Genomic DNA, 21,302 nt, shown 5'->3' with positions numbered 1-21,302 from the left:
GTCTGGTGACAGGATTCATAAGCCAGTAAATACAGGAGATTTCAGCCAGGCTATATAATTATTATACTGGTAAAAGTTCATTATTGTTGTTTAAAACATATCCATACTTTTCCACTGAGAACACAGCTACAGAGTCCCGAGATCTTTAGTAAATAACATGAATGTCTGAATAAAGTCTTAAAAATTAGTTCTGAAGCTTAGTCATTTCATGTGGCCTCCACCATATAGTTAAAGGCATCCTCCTCAAAGGAGTTGTGAAGGGACACCTATCTAAACATAATTTATGGGTAGAATGTAATCAACCTACTCCAGTAAATGTAATTAGAATTTTATCTATTTTAAAAATATATATTTTAGTTTGTAGGTGGACACAATACTTTTATTTTAATTTATTTTATTTTATTTTTATGGGATGTTGAGGATCAAACCCAGTGCTTTATGGCATGCTAGGCAAGCACTCTACTACTGAGCCACAACCCCAGCCCCAGAATTTCGTCTATTTTATGAACAGATTTTACAAAACCCAATTTAATTTGTCTGCAAGATATGTATAGCCAGGCAGACTAGATATGATCATTGTGCCTAGTGGAAAGAACCTGTGATGGCCAGAGCACCAAGATTGTCTCTTGGCTGTGATAATTTCTTCTGCACTTGAAAACAACACAAGAAACATTCATTCTTGAAAGATTTGCCCTTGTTCTCTTAAAGGATTTATGGGAGTAGATAAGTAGAGAAAGTAGAGAGCAGTGTGGAAAAAGGAAAATGAGAAGGCAGAAGAGGCATTGTTTGAAAAGAGCTCATTCTAAAAATTCTAACCTCTTCCTGAAATTATATTATTTTAATGTTTATGGTAATAACACCTTGTCTTACATGAATTTAACTTCTGAGTATTCAGCTGTATGTATCTTGCAGACAAATAAAAGGACAGCTTGATAATTCAGATAATTCTCTCTATCCCAGGTAGCTTTAAGCCCTTGCAGATGGGAATCTGTTACTCTCTCTTAGTCCTACATGATCTTCTCCTATTTAGATTGCTTCTAGCTCATTGTTTCTGTATGTGGTGATTTGAGGAATTTTCAGGGGTAATTTGGCTATGCCAGTTTTTGTAGATTATTTGGAAAGCTGGAATCTTGTGTACACTGGGGTTAAAATCTAGAGATAGTGTGTAAGGCCACAGTCAGAATCACTCTTGAAAATCGCATGTAAAATCATGAAAATCAGTGTAAAATCTTTTGTGTATATGCACACTCCTGAGCATTAATTTTCATGCATTTTAGAGAATCATCAAGATAGACTAAAAGGCAAAAGGAAAATGTACAGGTACATTGTACATTGATTCAGCTTTTAAAGATGATAGATAAGTAGAGAATTCTAAAATGTTTCTTTTTGCCTTAGTTTAACATCATTTTGTTTTAATAATAAGCTTCAAAAATCTTAATACTTATTAATAGTTTATTTGTATGAGAATTACAAGAGTTCACTGAGCCTCACCTTTCTGTAAGATAGGTGAAGTGAGATGATTAAACTTTAAGGTTAACTATGAAATAGATTTGTGATGCAACTTTCTTTATTGTAATTTTCATTATGTTCCTTTTATTTTGCTTGGATATTTTATCACTTTTTTTTTTAATTGTGGGTTGTTCAAAACATTACAAATTTCTTGACATATCATATTCCACACTTTGATTCAAGTGGGTTATGAACTCCCACCTTCACTTTTAAGGAGGAGATTTGGCATTGACTTCTTTGAACTAGAGTGGGAAGAAAGGAAGTAGTCTTCCCCTTTAGGTTTGTGGTTGCAGTTGGCAATGTGAAGACCCCATTAGAGAGTAAAAATGGGAGGAATATAACTGGGAACTTACCAGTTCTATTTCTAGAGCTCTTTGCTATTCTCACACATTCCCCTTTCTAGAGCTCTTTCTAGAGCTCTTTGCTGTTCTCACACATTCTCCTTGGTTTTAAGAAAATAACTCACACTCTTATGATTGTCTTAGGTTGCTTGGATAACTCATCTATGAGATAATAAAATCACTTTCTTTTAATAATATGCCCTTGACAAAAATAGGAATAAAATTTTGATTTTCTTATTTTGGGATTTTGGTTTCTTAGTTCTTAGAGGATGGAAGTAAGATTCTACTATCTCAGTGACAGCAATAACTGAAGCATTCTGAAGTAGAATCACTCTGAGCCCTCCCTCCAGTATTTTTAGAACCTGGGCTGGCTGTTTTATGGTTGTCCACCTTGCTATAGAGAATGAGCCATAAAGCCCAAGATTGGGCACTATTTTTACACTATCTAGTAGTCAGCCTTTAGGGAAAGAAGAAAAACATATCTTGTAAGAGACAAAAATGGCTACTCAGCCATACCTTACATTTTGGAAAGGAGGAAGAAGAAAATTCCCTAGAATAAATATATCCCATATTTTAAATATAATTGAAAAATACAGAGAACTGAAAAAGATGCATTTATCAAGTAGTAGCTGAGATCTGATCTGGAGGCCTTATTGAGGTAAGCATAGGAATAATGTTGAATATAAGCTTATTACACTTTCACTGAAACCATGTCTTGGTTTAGGTATGAGGCCAAGAAACTTAGTATGTTTTAAGACTAGTTAAACTACATCAGTTAGACCTAATTTCATAGTGTCCCCTTCTTTAGTCAACTTTTTATTGCTGTCGCCAAAATGCCTGACAAGAACAAATTTAGAGGAGGAAAAGTTTATTTTTGCTCAGTTTTAGAGGTTCAGTCCGATGTCAGCTGACTCCATAGTTCTGGCCCAAGGTATGATGGAAGGGTATGACAGGAAAGCAGATCAATACGTGGAGACCAGGAAGCAGAGAGAGTTCCTCTCACCAGGGACAAAATATAACCCCCAAAGGCACACTTCCCCCAACTACACACTATCTACCTCCCAGTTAATCCATATTAGGGTACCAATCCACTGATTAGGTTATAGCTCTTGTAATCCAATCATTTTACCTCTGAAAATTCTTGCATTTTCTCATATATGAGCTCTTGGGGGATAACTCATATCTAAACCATAGCACCACTATATGCAGGGCTATGCTTTTAAAGATTGTTATCCACCTGCTGAGGAAGCAGTCATAGCCGTTTCTTAGCACAGAGTGTTTGGTAGCATGTAGTTCTTGCCATAATTTGTTAGACTAGGACAGGCCTCTGGCCCAAAGCCACAACATATGAAATACCTGGTATGGAAACTGCATCAACAGCGGTAGTAGAGATTAAGCATAAGAATCTATCCTGTAAGTTACTCCTTGAGAGGAGAATGACAGACTCTTCACAGTGGAAACTTCAAGTTACAATTTGTTCATTTGTTCATTCATTCAGACACCTATTTGAATGGCCACTATTTGCCAGGTACTGTTTAACTCTGGTGATTTATTCTTAAATAGAATGAAGTTTATTTTTCATGGAACTTAATGTTTCAGTGTGGCAAACAAGTATATAATTAAATATAAGTAGTGATAAGTGCCATGAAATAAAATGGGAGTAGGGTAAGGAGAAAGAGTGTAATTAAAGGGTACCATTTTAGATAAGCTAGTCTGTTGGGGACCGCAAATCAAGTCAAGATGGCGCCTGGCAGTTTGCCAGGTCTGTGAAGCAACGCCAGCGAGCCATTAAGATGGTGAGGATTCCTTATTGGCTGACTGCTGTATCTAAATGATGTTAATTGAATCAAGCTGTGTGTAATCAGTTAGGTATATATACCTCTGCTGTCCCGCAATAAAGTGGCTCCTGCTACCTTGGGTGCCCGCTACCTTGAGTTCCCGCTCAGTTCCCACTGAGTTCCCTCGCAATAAAGCAGTTCCCGCTTCAACCTTCAAGTTGCTTGTCACCTCCGGGTTATTTTGCCCAGCCAAACTGTGGCACTAGTCATGTAGCTCTAGAAGTGAGGAGCCCTGAAAAGACTTAAAATAATTGGCCGACACCACTATAGAGGCTGACAAGTTCCCATATCTGCACTTGGCAAGCTGGAGATCCAGGAGAACCTGATGATATAGTTTCAGTCTGAGTCCAAAGGTCTGAGAACCTGAAGACTTTAATGGTGTAGTTACAGTCCAAAGACCAGTAGGCGTGAGACCCAGAAAAAGCCAGTGATTCAGTCTGAGTCTAAAAGGAAGGAAAACCAGTTTCCAAGCTCTGGTCTGGCAAGGAGGAGTTTCCTCTTTCTTCCTGGAGGATTAGCATTTTTGTTTTTTTCAGACCTTCAACCAATTGGGTGAGGCCTCTAACCACATATAGATAACTTGCTGCTTGGCTTCAGTCCATCAACAACAAAAAAAAAGAATTATGTTTTGGGGGCTGGGGTTGTGGCTCAGTGGTAGAATACTCACCTCTCACGTGCGAGACCCTGAGTTCGATCCTCAGCACCACATAAAAATAAATAAGTGATATAAAAGTATTGTGTTCAACTACAACTAACAAATAAATATTTAAAAAAAGAAAAAAAATGTTTAAGTCATCCAAAAACACATTTATAGAAACACTTGAGAATAATGGCTAACCAAATATCCAGATATCTGTTTGATGTAAATTGATGCATAAGTTTAACATTCAGGGTTAGTTGGTCACCACAGAGGCATGATAACTGAAGATAGATAAACTCAAAGTCACCTCAGTGACTTCCTGTCAGGGTTATCTGATGATTGGAGCTGTCTTGAATTTTGAATCTCATCATGTTGACTAAGTTATTTTTTAGTGTCTGTTGGACTGAGCTATATGGCTGCATTGAACCATGTTCTTTTGATCCTAAGTGTGCTTTAAATGAAACTGTTGAGTTTCACTTGCTTTTGCCTACATTGAGTCCTGCCAGACTGACCATTTTAATGGGTGGACTAGCCTGATAGCAGTGGAGTCTTGTTCTTTATATATGTGCTTTTTTTGTTTTAAGTCTAAGAAGAAGCCTTTCTGAGCAGGAAAATGAGTCATCAGAATCTGTAAAATTTCTTCACACATGTACTCTCGATATTCTGACTTAATGATGAAGAGAATAGCATATCAAAGACATCCTCCATAAATCTCACCAGTATCCTGAATGCCTTAACTTGGAAATTGTTTCTCCTTTTTTTTCCCTTATGTTATTTTCTGATGGCATTGCCACACCAGTAAACCATTTATATGCTCTGGGTCCCATTTCTTTCTATCTTTTTAGAGATACTAAGGCTATCTGCAAAAATTCAGTTTTCTTCCTCCCCTGTTCTCCCATTTCCCCTTTATTGAATCATTTCCACATGAAAATATGTTCAGTTTATATCTTTATTGTATATGATATGCTCTGAATACTGTTATGTATCATATGTAAACTCATCATTCTCTATTTACCTTTACATTGTCCTCTTTCATCTTCTTTGCCAAACTTCTCTAAATAACCAGCCATACCAACTTTCCCTGTTTCTAAAATCATTTCCCACTTACACTTTAGTTCATTTCAGTCTAACTTTTGTTCCTATCACTCTACCCAAAGGGATTATTTGACATTTCTGTAACATTCAGTGTTATTGACTACTGTTCTTTAAACCATTTTTCCTTTGGCTTCTCCAGCATATTCTCCTTTTTTTTCTATCTGGGTTTCTGGCTTCTTTGTTATCTTGATCTTTCCTTGATTGTTCATTAAATATAGATGTTCATAAATATTATTTGCACTTCAGTAGGTCTTTTTTTTTTTTTTCATTACCACTGCATTTCTCTTGATTTAGTTCTCTCTCACTAAACAGTGACAACTGTCAAATTTTCTTTCTCTCAAACCTTTCCTCTAAGGTTTAATTCTGTATCTAGTTACCAACTTGATATTTCCAATTTAATGTTTTGGACAGATCCCAGATACATGTTTAAGATTTATAACTTCTCTTCCTCCATATCCTCTTTACTACCAAGCTCTATTAGATTTTGGGCTCAATATAGTGTAATCATGATGGACTCAAATCCTCATTCCACCCCTACAAACTGTGTAACCATAGACAATTTACCTAATATTTAATTTCATCATCTGTAAGATGGAAAAACTATATGTCTGTCTTAATATAAGAAAACATCAGATAAAAGGAGAATGTGGGACCTATTCTTCCAGTAAAGATGGAGTAACGGACTAGATTTACCCTCTAACCATAAAGAACTAGAAACTATTATGAGCTGTTGTGAGGATTAAAAAGTTAGTATTTATAAAGTACTTGAAAAGGGACCCTTCATAAAGGAAACTCTCTATAAATACTTGCTTTTATTCTTAGTAAATACAGATATGATTTTTAAATGACTTATGGATGATCTTGTAAGATGAAGCTATAGTGGTGGTGAAAGGTAAATTATAGTATTAAATGCTTATATTATAAAATATGGCTCTCAAATCAGTACTCTGAAACTTAACATTTAAGAAATTAGAATCCCAAAACAAGCAAAAAGAAGGAAATAAAGACTAGAAACCAATGAAATAAAATAGTGCAATACAATAAAAGAAAATCGGATGCAGCAAGATCAATAATAATGATAAAATTCTAGCCCAATTGATTAGAAAAATAAGATGTAATTACGTTTTATAGTAATGGTAATGAAATAGGAATATGACCACAGATTCTTTAGACAACTTATGTAAGATAATTTCTTTGAAAATTGTCAAAGCTCATTTAGGAAGAAATAGGTAACCTGAACAACACTATTTCTATAAAAGAATTTAAATATGTAATTAAAACCCTCCCTCCAAAAAAACCTATCCTAAATCAGGCATGGTGGCAGACAGCTATAATTCTAGCTGTTCTGGAGGCCAAAGCAGGAAGACCACAAGTCTGAGCCAGCCTTGCAAGACCTTGACTCAAAATAAAAAATAAAAAGGCTCCTGGGTTTAATCCCTATACTGGAGGTCATGGAGACACATCCTAGAAGACTTTACTGAAGTATTTTGTGAAACATTTAAAGATGAACTAGTATCAATTCGGTACAGTTTGGGGGGGAAAAATAACAGGAAAATTCTGACTTAGTTTTTACCCTGCTATAAAGAAAAACTAATATCTAACATCTCCCATAAAAATAGATGGAAAATCCTTCATTGGAATTTTAGCCAGCTGAATCAGTATATAAAAAGGAAAATACTTAATGACCAAGTGGAATGCAAGATTGATTTAATGTTTGAAAATCAGTCACATGATCCAACTAAGAAAAACTATATATAAGAAAAATTATTCGACAGAGTTCAACACCCATTAGTGATAAAAACTTTTAGTAAATTAGAACTTGAAGGGAACTTTCTCAAACTTTAAAGTACAATTAGTATACTCCTATAACGTATATCTTGCTTAGCAGTGAAAGACTATATGTTTTCTCCCTAAGATCCGGAACAATGGAACCATGGTTTACTTTCACTACTTAAATATTTGTCATTGTATTGAAATTATATCTAGTTTAGTGGGATAAGAAAAATATATTATGTTATAAAATATGGCTCTCAAATCAGTGGTTCAGTGGCAGAACACCCCCTGGGCTCAATCTCCAGTACCAAAAATAAATGAATAAATCAAAATTTTTAAAATGACACTTAAAAAATATGAAACTTAACATTTTAAGAAACTAGTTTATGAATGTAGAAACTACTTATGAATGTAGAAAAATTTCAAAAGAATCCACAGAAGCTGGGGCAACTAAGATGAATAACTGAGCTTGGTACAAAGTAGTGATAGAAAAGTTAATTGTATTTCTGTATACTCACATTATAAATGTAAATAAAGTAAACATGTTTATATTAACATATAATATTTAAATACTTTCAGAGAAATTGAACAAAATTTTGCAAAGCCTCTGTGTCTTGGAAATTATAGAATGTTGCTGAGAAAACTTAAAGAACCAAGTAAGCAGAAACAAGCACCATGTTCATGAATCAGAAAACTCAAAATTGTTGTTATACAGGTTGAGCATACCTAATCCAGATGCCTCAAAATTCGTAACTTTTAAGAAAGTTTTGGATTTTAGATTTTCAGATCTGGGATGATCAACCTGTAAAGAATGTCAAATACTGGGTACTCCTGTGAAGGGTACTCAGGAACTCTACTATTTTTACAGCTTATGTGTGGATCTAAAATTATTTCAAGATAAAGTTTAAAAATGTGCCAGGTGTGGTGGCACACACCTGTAATCTCAGCAACTCAGTAAGCTAAGGCAAGAGGATTGCAAATTCAAGGCCAACCTCAGCAATTGAGTGAGGCCCTAAGCAGCTTAATGAGATATTGTCTGAAACCAAAAAATTTGAGTTGGGGATGTGGTTCAGTGGCAGAACACCCCTGGGCTCAATCTCCAGTACCAAAAATAAATGAATAAATCAAATTTTTTAAAATGACACTTAAAAAATATAAGGTAAGTCATAGACTGGGAGAAAATATTTATAACATCTGATAAAGGATTATATCCAGAACGCAAGAATAAATATTACAACTCAAACAAGAAAACAATAGTATTTTTATAATGGGAAAAAGAACTGTGAATAACTACTAAAACAACAAAGATATATGAATGCCTATGAACATATGCTCAGCATTATTACTTCTTAGCAAATGTGAATATAGGCTGGGCACAGTGGCACACACCTGCGAACCCAGTGATCTGAGAGGCTGAGTCAGTAGAATCACAAATTCAAAGGCAGCCTCAGCAACTTAGCAAGGGTCTGAGCAACTTAGTGCAAGACTGTGTCTCAAAAAAATAAGATGAACTATTGATGTGGATCAGTGATAAGTACCCCTGGGTTCAGAAAGAAAAGAAAAAAAAATGTGAATGTAAACCATAATGAAATACCACTATATACTAATACAGATAAAATTATATGATAATTACAATGTAGAACAGCTAGAACTCTCATACATTGCCGGTGAAAATGAAAAAATGGTATCACCACTTTGGAAGACAGTTTGGCAGTTTATAAGTTAAACATAGAACTCAACAGTCCCACTCCATATTCTCCCAAGATAAATTTTTTTAAAAACTGCAGGTGTTAGTATTAGTATCATTTATCATAACCCCCAAACTAGATACAGTATAATTGGCCCCATAGCGCACCCACACAATAGAATACTACTTAGTAGTAAAAAGGATGAAGCATGGATTAATCTCAAAAACATGGCAAGTGGAAAAAGCAAAACACCAGTTGCATGTCATATGATTTCATTTATGTGAAAATCTAGTAAAAGCACAACTAAGGAGTTAAGTGGTGACAGGGGGGCAAGGACAGTGGGGTGGGGCAGAAATTGACCATATAGAGAATATTTAAGATGATGGGAATGTTCTATATCATGATTTGGGTGGTTACAATGTTGTATACAGTTATCACAACTTATTAAATTGTACAGTTAGAGTTGGTGAATTTTTTAGAGCCTTTTTATGTGTTATTTCTTCTGCCTAGAAAGCTCCCTTTTATCATAGTCGGTGTTCAGATCTCACTTAAATATCATTTTGTCGGAGGGATTCGTTTGTCCAGAGCCTATACTAGCACGGGTTTCTGTGGAATCCTGCCCTTAGGTTGCCATTATCACAATTTTAGTTATGATTAAGTAATAATCAGCTTAAGTTCTCTTTTATTGTTATATCTGCAAATCCTAGGAGGAGCTAGATGCTGATTACTAGTGTTGTTAGTGCTTGAGTTAGGTACTCTAGTAAATATTGCAGGACTGAGTATAAAGTGAATAAAGAGTTCTCTGTCTCTTTTTCTTAGGAGGGTCATTCTTAGCTTCTGCCAAGGGCACCGCTGGCTGAGGCTTTCTACTTAGCTTTGCTGCATTATTCTGGAAGTTGATGACTATAAATGTTTAGCTGTGATTTTGTTCAGCCTTCATGTGGGCACTGCCACAGATAAATGGGGAGCTGTCACCATGGATCACCATCCTGTTTTGTGTCTTCCCATTCCGGGAATAAAGAGAAACCCTTCCTTGCTGTTATTCTTTAGCAGAAAGGGGAAACTGCTCTCGGGTGGACTCCTTAATTTCCAGCCAGTTGAGAAACTCCAACTGTTGTTGTCTGCTTTATAACAGTAAGTCAGCTCCTATGAAGCATCATAGAATACCCCTTCCTCTCCTGATCCTAATGTTCAAGAGAGGAGTAACACTCTACTCCATCCAGCAACTAGGCTTAAGAAATCTAAGCTGCAGCCAATTTGAGTGCTCGGGTAGAGGCCTATTTAACCTTCTTCTGGGATGTGAAAACAGTATTGATGCTGTGTCATTTAATCATATTTTTGTGTTAGCATTGTCTTATAACCATACACATACACGGAAATAATTGTTTAGACCTAACTGGTTTCATGATTTATTGGGATGGTGGGTAGTAGGTAAAAATTGTCTTACGTGCATTTTGCTCCCCCCCCACCCCTTCCTGGATGGCCAACCCTCACCCTAGCCTTCTCAGTTCTATGACTGCAGGTGTGTGCCACCATATCCAGCATTCACATTTTGGAATAAACTAATGTTATCTAGTAGTGAAGAGATGCTAGTTTGTCAATCTCCAGTTTATACAATCGAGTAGAAAAAGATACCCTGACTTAATTTGATAGATGGTAAAGAACTGTTGTCAGAACTTATATAGTACTTTTGATCCTCCAAACAAGTTAGAACAGAATTGTTTTGTCTTGTATACTAATGCATCTCTCTCTCTTCCTGATCTAATGTTCTACCCTGCTTCTCATCTTTTCAACATTATAGCCTCAGCATATGAATTATACCAGGATGTAGCTCTTGGGAGTCAGAAGATCTGACATAGTGAAAGCAACTTGTTTGTTAGGCAGGTACCACATGTGCTAAACAACTTTAGCTTGGATTTCCACTTTGCACTAAAAATGATATGGTTAATTGTTTTTTTTTTTTTAATGAAAGTTTAGTGATTTCTCACAAAAATGATTTCAGTACTCTAATATGTAAACACATTAAATTTTTAGTTATGAAGGTGTTATTTATCTGTTTGTTTGTTTATACATACCAGGGATTGTTTAATATGTAAACACATTAAATTTTTAGTTATGAAGGTGTTATTTATTTGTTTGTTTGTTTGTTTATACATACCAGGGATTGAGCCAAGGGGTACTTAACCACTGAGCCACATCTCCAGCCCTTTTATTTTTTTTATTTTGAGCACAGCCTTGCTAAGTTACTTATCGCCTCATTATATTATTGAGGCTAGCTTTGAACTTGAGATCCTTCTTCCTCAGCCTACCAGCTAGAATTACAGGCATGGGTCACCTTGCCCAGCTTGAAAAATGACTTTTAGAGCAAGTTTAATTATAACCATTTCCTTTGTTTAGTCTTCTGTAACTTAAGTATGTATTTATACCAGTGACTTCTAGGGAAATTGTTTATGCTCATAAAAGTTTTTTTTTTTTAAAAAGCTATAAGTCGTTTTTCAGTATGGCATATGCTAACCAAGACCCTGTGGTATTTTTTCTTAGTTTGTTTTTTAATGAAGCAATTCTTCAAACATGACATAGCAGTCTGTGTTAATACCAGTCAATATAAAGAAGAGTTGGAATTTTAAGATTAAACAGGTTCATTTTGTTAAGATCATGTTTTGTTTCATTTTGTAGCCTCTTGGTGAATTTTTGGATGAAGCCATTAAATTAATTTCTTGCCATCATGAGCAGAAGCAAGCGGGACAACAATTTTTATAGTGTAGAAATTGGAGATTCTACGTTCACAGTCCTGAAACGGTATCAGAATTTAAAACCTATAGGCTCCGGAGCTCAAGGGATAGTTTGGTAAGTCTTACTTCCAAAAATGAATCAAAGAATCAACTTGCCTCATATGAGTTGCTATCTTTAAATATAAACTCTGGTTAAATACTTGTTTATAAGCCATGCAGAAACAGCTAGCTATATCAGAAAAGGATAAGTGGCATGTTTATTAATTCCATGTGTACATCTATTTCCATAGCTAATTATTTAATATGAAACCTCACTTAATCATCACTCACACACCAAAATGAAACTCTGGAATTTCAGAAATCTTATTTTACACTCGGGAATGGAAGTCATCTGATACCCCAGTGTACACATTTCAAAACTCATATAACTTTAAAACTGATTTACAAGCTAATTTCTACAAAAGACCCAGGCTTCACAGATCAGCATAATTTCTTATAATCTGAAATGCAAAACATTCTTTGGGATAGTTTTGCTGATGATTCAAAATCACTGTTAGCATAATAAGCTGGTGTTATTGGGAATTCAAACACACACTCCAGTATATCTTTATTATCTCTTCATGAACCAAATTTGTTTTGAAATCCATTTTAAAAATCAGGAGTTTTTATGATTCAGCACTTCTGCCAGGTTCTTAGAAAAACTCTTGCACATGTACATAGAGACATACATAGATCTGTTGTTTGCAGCATCATTTATAATAGCAGAAAATGAAAACAGCATCAAGTCTGTCAATAGGAGAATTAAAAATTGTGATATAATCATTGAATGTAATACTATACAACATTTAAAGTGAACTGGAGCTCTATGTATAAACAAAGATAATATAAGAAATATAGAGTTGATTTTAAAAAGCAAGATGTAGAATATAGTTTTGCACCATTTACCTATACTTTAAAATATTCAAAACAATGCCATGTATTTTGGGTGCATGCTATATGTAGAAAAGGTAAAATCATGCATAAACATCAAGGATTTTATTTACCTCTCAGAAGAGGAAGGTTGGTTTACCTATAAATCATTTCTTTAAAACAAAAAAAATCCAGGGTAATTATGGTAAAAATTTAAATCTAATTAATTTGTGTAATGAAAAGACATTCTCTTTATTGAAGTAATTTATGATATCAAAAATTATAGAAATTGGGGTCATTTTATAAACTCTATTAACTGGCTGACATTTTTTGATTTTTTGTACTTGTAGATGGGCATAATGCCTTTATTTATTCTTTTTAAATATATATTTTTTTAGTTGTAGATGGACACAATATCTTTATTTTTATGTGGTGCTGAGGATCGAACCCAGTGCCTCATGCATGCTAGGCAAGTGCTGTGCCACTGAGCTAAAGCCCCAGTCCTAGCTGGCTAACATTTTAATCAATGACATTGACCTATTTAACCAGCCACAGATTAAATTTAAAAAAATATTTACAGTCAGTATTTAGAATTTAGAAAGTCAGCTGTTGGTTCAGATTCAAGGTCTTTGATTTACTTTGGTTTTGTGTCTCTTGGCAAATTAACAGTTTTAAGCCTGTTTTTCTCAATTAATTTATAGAGCTATTTTTGAGCATTATCCTATATAATTTAGAAAAATAATTAAATAATGTTTAGTGTTATGTTCCTTCACTTATCCTCAGGTAAGTGCACTTTGAAATTTGTGTATCAGAATTAAAAATGCTTTGGAAAGGACCTTAAGTCCCTTTAGCCACCATATCCTAAGGAATGAATGTCTTCAAATTGTCACTTAAAGTAATAATTTTATAAAATATTATTATGAAATAGATTAAATACAAAAATTTCAAAACTCATTGTGTTGCTGTCAGGATCAACTGAAGAACCTAATTTGATAAAACATTAATAGAAGGTTTATGGGTATGGATTGGGGCCAGGTGTTTTCTGATTTGTGCACACTGAAGAATCAACAATTAAAAATCTAATTTCCTTGGTTATAAAATAGTGGAATCCATTAAGATACTTTCAAACTTTAATAGTTTGAAATATTCTTTTGCTTTAGCAGATAGTAAATTAATAGGAATGAATTTAAAAATAAAATCTTTATTAGGAAGGATAGTAGAATGAAACAGACATTATTACTGTGTGTGTATATATGTAACTGCATGACCGATGTGATTCTGCAATCTGTATACTCAGAAAAATGAGAAATTATATCCCATCTGATTCAAATGTATGATATGTCAAGATCACTGTACTGACATGTGTAACTAAGTAAAACAAATAAAAAAAAATAAGTTCTTTAAAATAAATAAATAATAAAATCTTTATTATCTGAAGATACATTTCTAACAATTTTTCATGACCCTTGATATTGTTTTTTTTTTTTTTAATTTAGGCAGCACATATCTATAAATATAGTACTTTTAAAGTAAGGGTTATATTTATGTTTATTTTGATATGTATATGATATGCAATCATTATGTGCAATATATTCATTATAATAATTATATACAATCGTTATAGTATATACAGAATGTAGAGATATAAATGTAGTACAATGTCATAATCTATATAGTTCTATAACAAATACCAAATAGATATGAAGAGAGAGTTACAAAGTATTTAATCAGGTGAAAACCATCAGTAATTAACTGGCTTTCCAAATACATTTAAATAGAAGTAGACTTTTATAATATGTTAAGTGGTTCAGTATGAAATGCACAGCCTCATGTCTTTTTTTAAATTTTTTTTTAGTTGTAGATGGACACAATACCTTTATTTTATATATTTATTTTTATGTAGTGCTGAGTATTGAACCCAGTGCTTCACACATATCAGACAAGTGTTTTGTCACTGAGCCACAACCCAGACCTTCATGTCTTTATCTTCTAGCCTCAGCTTTATTTTTAACTTTTTGACTAACCTTGAACCAGTTACTTAACTGCTGATCCTCCTTAGGTGGAGATGAATCCACATTTTTAAAGAACTTTAAGTCATAAAATTCAAAAACATAAAGACAGATTACCTTATTTGTGTTTCCTATTCTCAAACCTTTCATATACCAATAGATGTCATATGGTCAGCATCAAGGGGTAAAGGAAGAAATGAAGAGTAATGTATATGTTTCGATGTGTATGTCCCAGTTATGAAGCAGCTTCTGATGTTTTCAAATTTAGCATTCATATTTGTAAACACCTTGATTTTTTTAGTTTCTCTAAAATAAAATGTTAAGGCTTTTTCAAAACAAATTTTAATATTTTATATACACACTTCTGTATTTATTAATTGCCTGTGACTGAAAGGATGGAAGTAATGGGTTTATGTAGAATTCTTCAGCAAACATTTTGAGTAGAATTCATGTTTATCCTGACTTTCTTTGATCTGGTTGAAGAGTGAATGATTCCTTTAGGCTTTAAGCTATCTTAGCAGACCTAAATATCTATAAAGCATTTATGTATTCATAGTGCCAACCCTGGGCTAAGTGTATCTTGGAGGACAGACAACGAACCAGCGGGGTGTCTGTCTTTTCAATCCATTGCCTCCTTGGATACATTATTATTTTAAAAAATGATTGTTATTTGCTGTGGAATATATTGTCATAAGTATAGAAGACACATGTTGAGCATTACAGACTGAAGAGTGATCCAGTTCCATCTATCTTTGGAGGAATTGAGGAATCTGCATGAGTGTTTCATAAATTCAGTTTTACAGATTTTTACTTTTTTGTTTTTGAATTTCTTGTTACAGTGCAGCTTATGATGCCATTCTTGAAAGAAATGTTGCAATCAAGAAGCTAAGCCGGCCATTTCAGAATCAAACTCATGCTAAGCGGGCCTACAGAGAGCTAGTTCTTATGAAATGTGTTAATCATAAAAATGTAAGTGAATAATTTAGATTTCTTAAATATAGATGAAATCAAGATTTATTTATGAATACACAAATATGAAAGACTTTATAGAGACTTTAAATTATTCTGAATTGAAACATTGTTTAAAGGGAATATATATTCACAGGATGAATTTTTTTTTAATGTTGTAGATGGACATGATACCTTTAATTAATTAATTAATTAATTTTTTAAATGTGGTGCTGAAGATCAAACCCAGTTCTTCACACATGCCAGGCGAGTGCTCTACCACTGAGCCGCAACCCCAGCCCCACAGGGTGAATTTTTTACCCAACTTTATTAAGTGATATCAAAAGAAAATGACTTCTGAAATTTAGAAGAATATTATTTAAGTTTTATTTCTTATTTTGCTGCTTATTCTCTATAGAGCTGACATTTCAAAAATATTAGTAGCCTTAGTACAGAGATGAAATTATTCAAATTTTATTTTGATACTGGATCTTCCCTTAATTGTACAGGATAGAAGTGCAAATCATTTCTCACCATATCACTCACACCTCTTTAGTGATGTAAGTATTTACTGATCATTTTATGTTGAAGGTAGCCAATGGTTACAAAGCACTGTAGCAGAAATTTTTTGAAAATATTTAAAGGGAATTAGAAAAAGATTTCTAATTATACTTCCTAATGATGTAACATTTACTCATTTTGAGGACAGTTGTACTTTTTTTAATTACTTTACACACTCTGATATTTTTATAGTTCTTTTGTGGAATGAATACTCTAAACTGAGAGCAAATAACTAAGAGGAAATTGTGCAAGGTACAGTTTTATGAAGCACTAAACTGAAAGCACTTCACTGGAGACATTTTGTGGTGATTGTCCAAAGGAGTTGATATGATATAATAAGTATAATACTTTCTAATGGCAAATAATACAATTCACCACATTATATTGGAGTTATAAGTTTATCTCCAAGTTGGGGAATGCATGGACATTAAGCCTCCTTATTTGAGAAACGTGTTTGAAGGCAAAACAAATAATGTAAAGTTAAATATCAAATATCACAAAGCATGAGTAATTTAACTGTCAGTTGATATAGATGGTCAATAAGTTCTAAAATCTCAATAGAGAAATCTCTGTGAGCCTTAATTAATGGGAAGGCTTTCAGAAAGAGTAAACTTAGGCCAACTCTTAAAGATGGAATGAAAATTGGATTGTTGTAGAAAAGGGTCCCACCAAGAAAGGAGAAGTGGCATAAAAAGGGCTGGATAGAGTTAAAGTTAGTCATGGACAGGAAGGTAATTGTAGTAGCCATTCTCTTTCCAGGTATGAGCCAGACATGTTGGTCATCAGAGTTTTGCTAGTGGCCTCCTAACCTTGGATAATGCTTCTTGTACCTCTTGTAGCCTGTGGACTCAGTTTCACAATGAGGGCTGTGGGAGCATCTTAGTTTTTCCTATGGAGAGGAGTCCAGTTTCTCCTTTCTCCCAAGCCTGGGTGACTGCAAGGAAAGATATTTCCTTCTACTAAATAGCACATGTGTCTCAGAATTAGCCCTCTAGCAGGAGAGGCCAAAGTGTTCAACACTTATTTTGTTCAGTGAAGGAATTTAAAACTAAATATAGTCAGCCAGGAATGCTGACTGTTCTTTTCTACTCCCTGATAGATGGATGTTTTGGGAATGTCATGTCTCAAACACTTTTATGTTCTACACAGATGTTCTCTTCATTATTCTCCAAGTATCTCTGGGTTTTTCTGCCCTTTTCAAGAGGGTTTTGAGTTTCTTTTTTAACTTGATTACTTACCTGAAAACACACTTTGATAAGTCGTCTAGCACACACAGTTCTAGATTTTTGATAGAATCCTCTGATAGGAGCTCAGGCAAGTTATCTCCCCTTTACTGCAGACATTATATCCTATTTGAAAAGCATGTCACCATTGACTAATAAGTCAAAGGCCCGTTAGTGGGTCTCATCCATCCCCTTTTATTTTTATTTTTCTCTCTTTGATTTTGGCAAATTTAAATAGAGTTTGCTTTTTTTCTTTGTTTTGGCTTTATCATTTATTGGCTTTACTTCCCAGTTTTGCTCAGGATATCTTCATAGGTACCTTGGGGTATATTGCAAAAATTATGTTTTCCAGAGTCAGCCAACTCTCTCTAATTCTTCATCTTATTTACATAGATGTTGTTCTTAGAGACATTTTCATGTATACCTTTTTGAAGTCTTCACATACTGTATTTAGTTGCACTTCTCTCATTTATTGCTGTTGTTCTTTGTTCTCTTCTCCCATCTTCCCCCAGTAGGAAACAGTGCTTCTCGATGAATTGTTATTTGTTCCTCGTAATTACTACTTCTTTCAGTTAGTCCTGTATAACCCATTAATCAATCCTAGACTTTTGTTTGGCCATTCTGTGATTGATATAATTTCCTTTATTTCCCCTCTCGAAAAATAGGACAGTTGTTTTTTAAAATCTCATTTATGATAGCTTAATTGAGATATAATTTACATACCATATAATTAGCCCATTTCGAGTATACAGTTTAATATATATACCCACTGATATGAGTGATTATCAACACAGTTAGTTCTAGAATATTTTCATCACCTCAAAAAGAAACACTGTAGGGCTGGGGTTATGGCTCAGCGGTAGAGCACTTGCCTAGTATATGCAAAGCCCTGGTTTCGATCCTCAGCACCACATAAAAATAAATAAATAAAATAAAGATATTGTGTCCAATTACAACTAAAAAGTAAATATTAAAAAAAAATTTTAAAAAGAAACACTGTATCCTTTAGCTGTTGATCCCCTATCTTCCATGCCCCCCAGCTCTAAGCCACCACTGACTTCATTTGTGCCTCTGTATGCCTTAAATCTTTTAACATCTCTCTTTTACCCTCAGATTTCCCAAATATTAGTGAGAACAGTTTTACTAAAGTCCAGATGCTATTCAGCTGGTTGTGAGACTTGAATTTATTTAGAGTATCTGATATTTTATTATTATGGCTTCCCCCATCTTAAAAAAAAAACAAAACTGTACTTTGTTTGAATTTTATTTTTCTGAATTGATCCACTGAACAGATGTTTAAGTGCTTTCAATAGGCAGAGCTTAATGCAGAGATGAATTCTGCCCTCATATCTAAAAAAACTTTCCTGTCCCTAAATTGTTAGCAAACATTTTTAAATGTGTCAGGTACATTGCTGTGTACAAGGCAATAAGTAAATAAGCCACAAATCTTTCTAACAAGGATCCTATGTGGTCTGGATGAAGCTGTTGTGAAAATGAAATTACAGTACTGTATGTTGGATACCATGACAGCATAGAGGATAACTAGAGACAGAGTAGAGAGAATAGTCAACTCTGATAGGGATTAGGGGTTACCAGACTCTATCAAAGAAATCCATCTTGAAGACAATTAAGTTCAGTTGGTAAATGACAAGTGTAGTTTAGAATAGTATGCTTAAAAATATTAAAGGCTTTTTAAAATGACATTCTTGAAATGAATTTAGTTTGGGTAAATTATCAAGTTTAATACTACTAAATGAGGTCATACTCTAGCATGGGTTTTTGGAATTTATTTGTTGGCTTAAAGTTTTTGAGGAGGTAAGTAATATGATCGGATCTTTCTTTTACCATATTACAGGAAATAAAGTGAATAAAGTGGTAGCTGGGTTTGCAGAAAACCATTGTTAACTCAGGCTTCCATAACAAAGTACCATAGACGAGAGGTCTCAAACAACAGATTTAGTTCTCGCAATTCCAGAGGCTGGGAAGTCCAAGATCAAGGTGCTGGCTTACTTGGTTCCTTGTGAAGGTGCTCTTCCTGACTTGCAATTGGCCAGTTTCTCACTGTATCTTCACATGACCTTTCCTTAATGCATGGGTGTGGAGAAAGAGAAATTTTATTCTGTTCATCTTTTTTTTTCTTTTCTTTTTTAATTTTTTTCTTTTTTTAATAGAGAACTCAGGGGTGCTCTATCTCCGAGCTACATCCCTAGCCTTTCGTAAAAATTTATTTTGAGACAGGGTCTCACTAAGTTGCTCAGGCAGGACTTAAACTTGTGATTCTCTTTTCTCTGCCTCCCAAGTAGCTGGGATTATAGGTATGCATCACCATGCCAGATTTTGTTCTTCTTACGTGACCTATTCCCATTATGAGTGCCACACCTTCATGACCTAATATAAACCTAATTAACTCAAATTCCCTATCTTCATATAACATCACATTGGGAGTGAGGGCTCCATCTGTGAATTTCAGGGGGACACACACACATTCAGCTTGTAATACTAGTATTAGACGTAAGATTTTAAACTCTTTAACCTGTATTAATAGTACAGGGAATGTAGAAAAAGAGATTGAGGGTATAGAATGATGTACAACAGACAACATTCTTTCAGATATGTGCTATGGTACAGATAAAGAATCACTCTGAGTTTTCTCTTGTAAAAGGGAGGGTATCCTGGAAAATTAAGGAGTTTGGTAGGAATAAAATGAATTCAATTTTATATTATTTGTTAGAAGTCCACATAAGGGACTATGTGTATATGAAACTCATGATGCTAAGCAAAGACTTTTCATGCTTATTTGGGAATTATCCACATAGAAGTTTGGAAAAGTTACATAGATAATAATATCATTTAGGGAAAGGGTAGACAGAAACAAGAGGGCTTGAAGACAGTAGTGGAAAGGAGAGTATACCTTTGGATGAATCACTGGATTTGACTGGAAATGAAGAAAACTGGGAAAATATGATACTGTTAAAATCAGGCTGGGGCAGTGATGCATGCCTGTAATCCTAACAACTTGAAAGACTGAGGCAGAAACATCTCAAGTTCAAGGCCAGCATGGGCAACTTGGCTAGACTCTGTCTCAAAATATAAAAGGAGTTCAGTTATGGAGCACTCTAGCTTCAACCCCCAGTATTGAAAAGAAAAAAATAAGAAATGGTCTAAGGAAACCCTTCTGAGAGTATACAGAAATATTGAGTTGAATAAAAAGCTAGAAGGTGTTTAAGATTTGGTAACAAATTATGTAGAAGTTTGTATAACATAAGAACTTGTTAGAGTGTTCATAAATGGAATGAGTGATGTGAAACTCTTCTATTTGTAAAGTTTTTGTTCTTTTTAAAGACTGTTTTAGAACACTTTTAAGTTTACAGCAAAATTGAGAGGAAAATACAGAGAGGTCTCACATATAACCTGTCCCTCCACATGATAGCATTCCCCTAAATCAGCATCCCCCACCTAATTGGTACTTTTGTTTAATTGATGAACCTACATTAATACATTATTTATTACCCAGTCTGTAGTTTACCTTATGGTTTTCACTATGGTTTTTTGTTTGTTTTTTTGTGGCCCTGAGAATAAACCCAAGGCCTCATGCTAGCTAGGAAAGCACATACCACTGAGCTACATCCCTAACCCCTAGGGTTCACTCTTGGTGTAGTATAGTTATGGGTTTGAATAAATGTATAATGATATATATATACTTTTATTATCATACAGAATATTTTCAGTGTCCTAAATATCTTCTGTGCTGTCTGTTAATCATTGCCTCCCAATTCCTGGCCATAAAAACTTTAATATATAAATGAGATTTCTTGAACTTAAAACACAAAACTTGAAAGATTTTAAACTGATGTTGTATTTTTTTTTTAACCCAGGTATTTGTAGTTCCCAAATGAAGTAGAAAGTAGTTTCTAATTTTTCTCTTTGTTTTTACCACAGATAATTGGACTTTTGAATGTTTTCACACCACAGAAATCCCTAGAAGAATTTCAAGATGTGTAAGTGTGACGATTAAAACTTTAGTTAGTTCAAAACT

The 21,302-nt window shown here is 34.2% G+C and overlaps 1 protein-coding gene across 6 annotated transcripts in view; it reads left to right on the top strand.

The window, feature by feature from the left end:
* The window catches only part of Mapk8 (mitogen-activated protein kinase 8), a 73,242-nt gene that overhangs the window by 20,818 nt on the left and 31,122 nt on the right, over nt 1-21,302 (top strand). For 5 of the 6 annotated variants that reach the window (XM_015498915.2, XM_048807516.1, XM_048807520.1 and 2 more), the window contains 3 exons: nt 11,561-11,731; nt 15,374-15,503; nt 21,206-21,264. In XM_015498915.2, coding sequence (XP_015354401.1) covers nt 11,610-11,731; nt 15,374-15,503; nt 21,206-21,264 — 311 coding nt within the window. In that variant the 5' untranslated portion in view covers nt 11,561-11,609. Of the gene's footprint in view, nt 1-9,533; nt 10,019-11,560; nt 11,732-15,373; nt 15,504-21,205; nt 21,265-21,302 lie in introns of those variants that run through there. The other variant, XM_048807518.1, reaches the window with a different exon arrangement.

Source organism: Marmota marmota, unplaced genomic scaffold (genome assembly GCF_001458135.2).
Source record: "Marmota marmota marmota unplaced genomic scaffold, marMar, whole genome shotgun sequence".
Classification (NCBI taxonomy): domain Eukaryota; kingdom Metazoa; phylum Chordata; class Mammalia; order Rodentia; family Sciuridae; genus Marmota; species Marmota marmota.
This window is presented reverse-complemented; position numbering and strand designations above follow the sequence as displayed.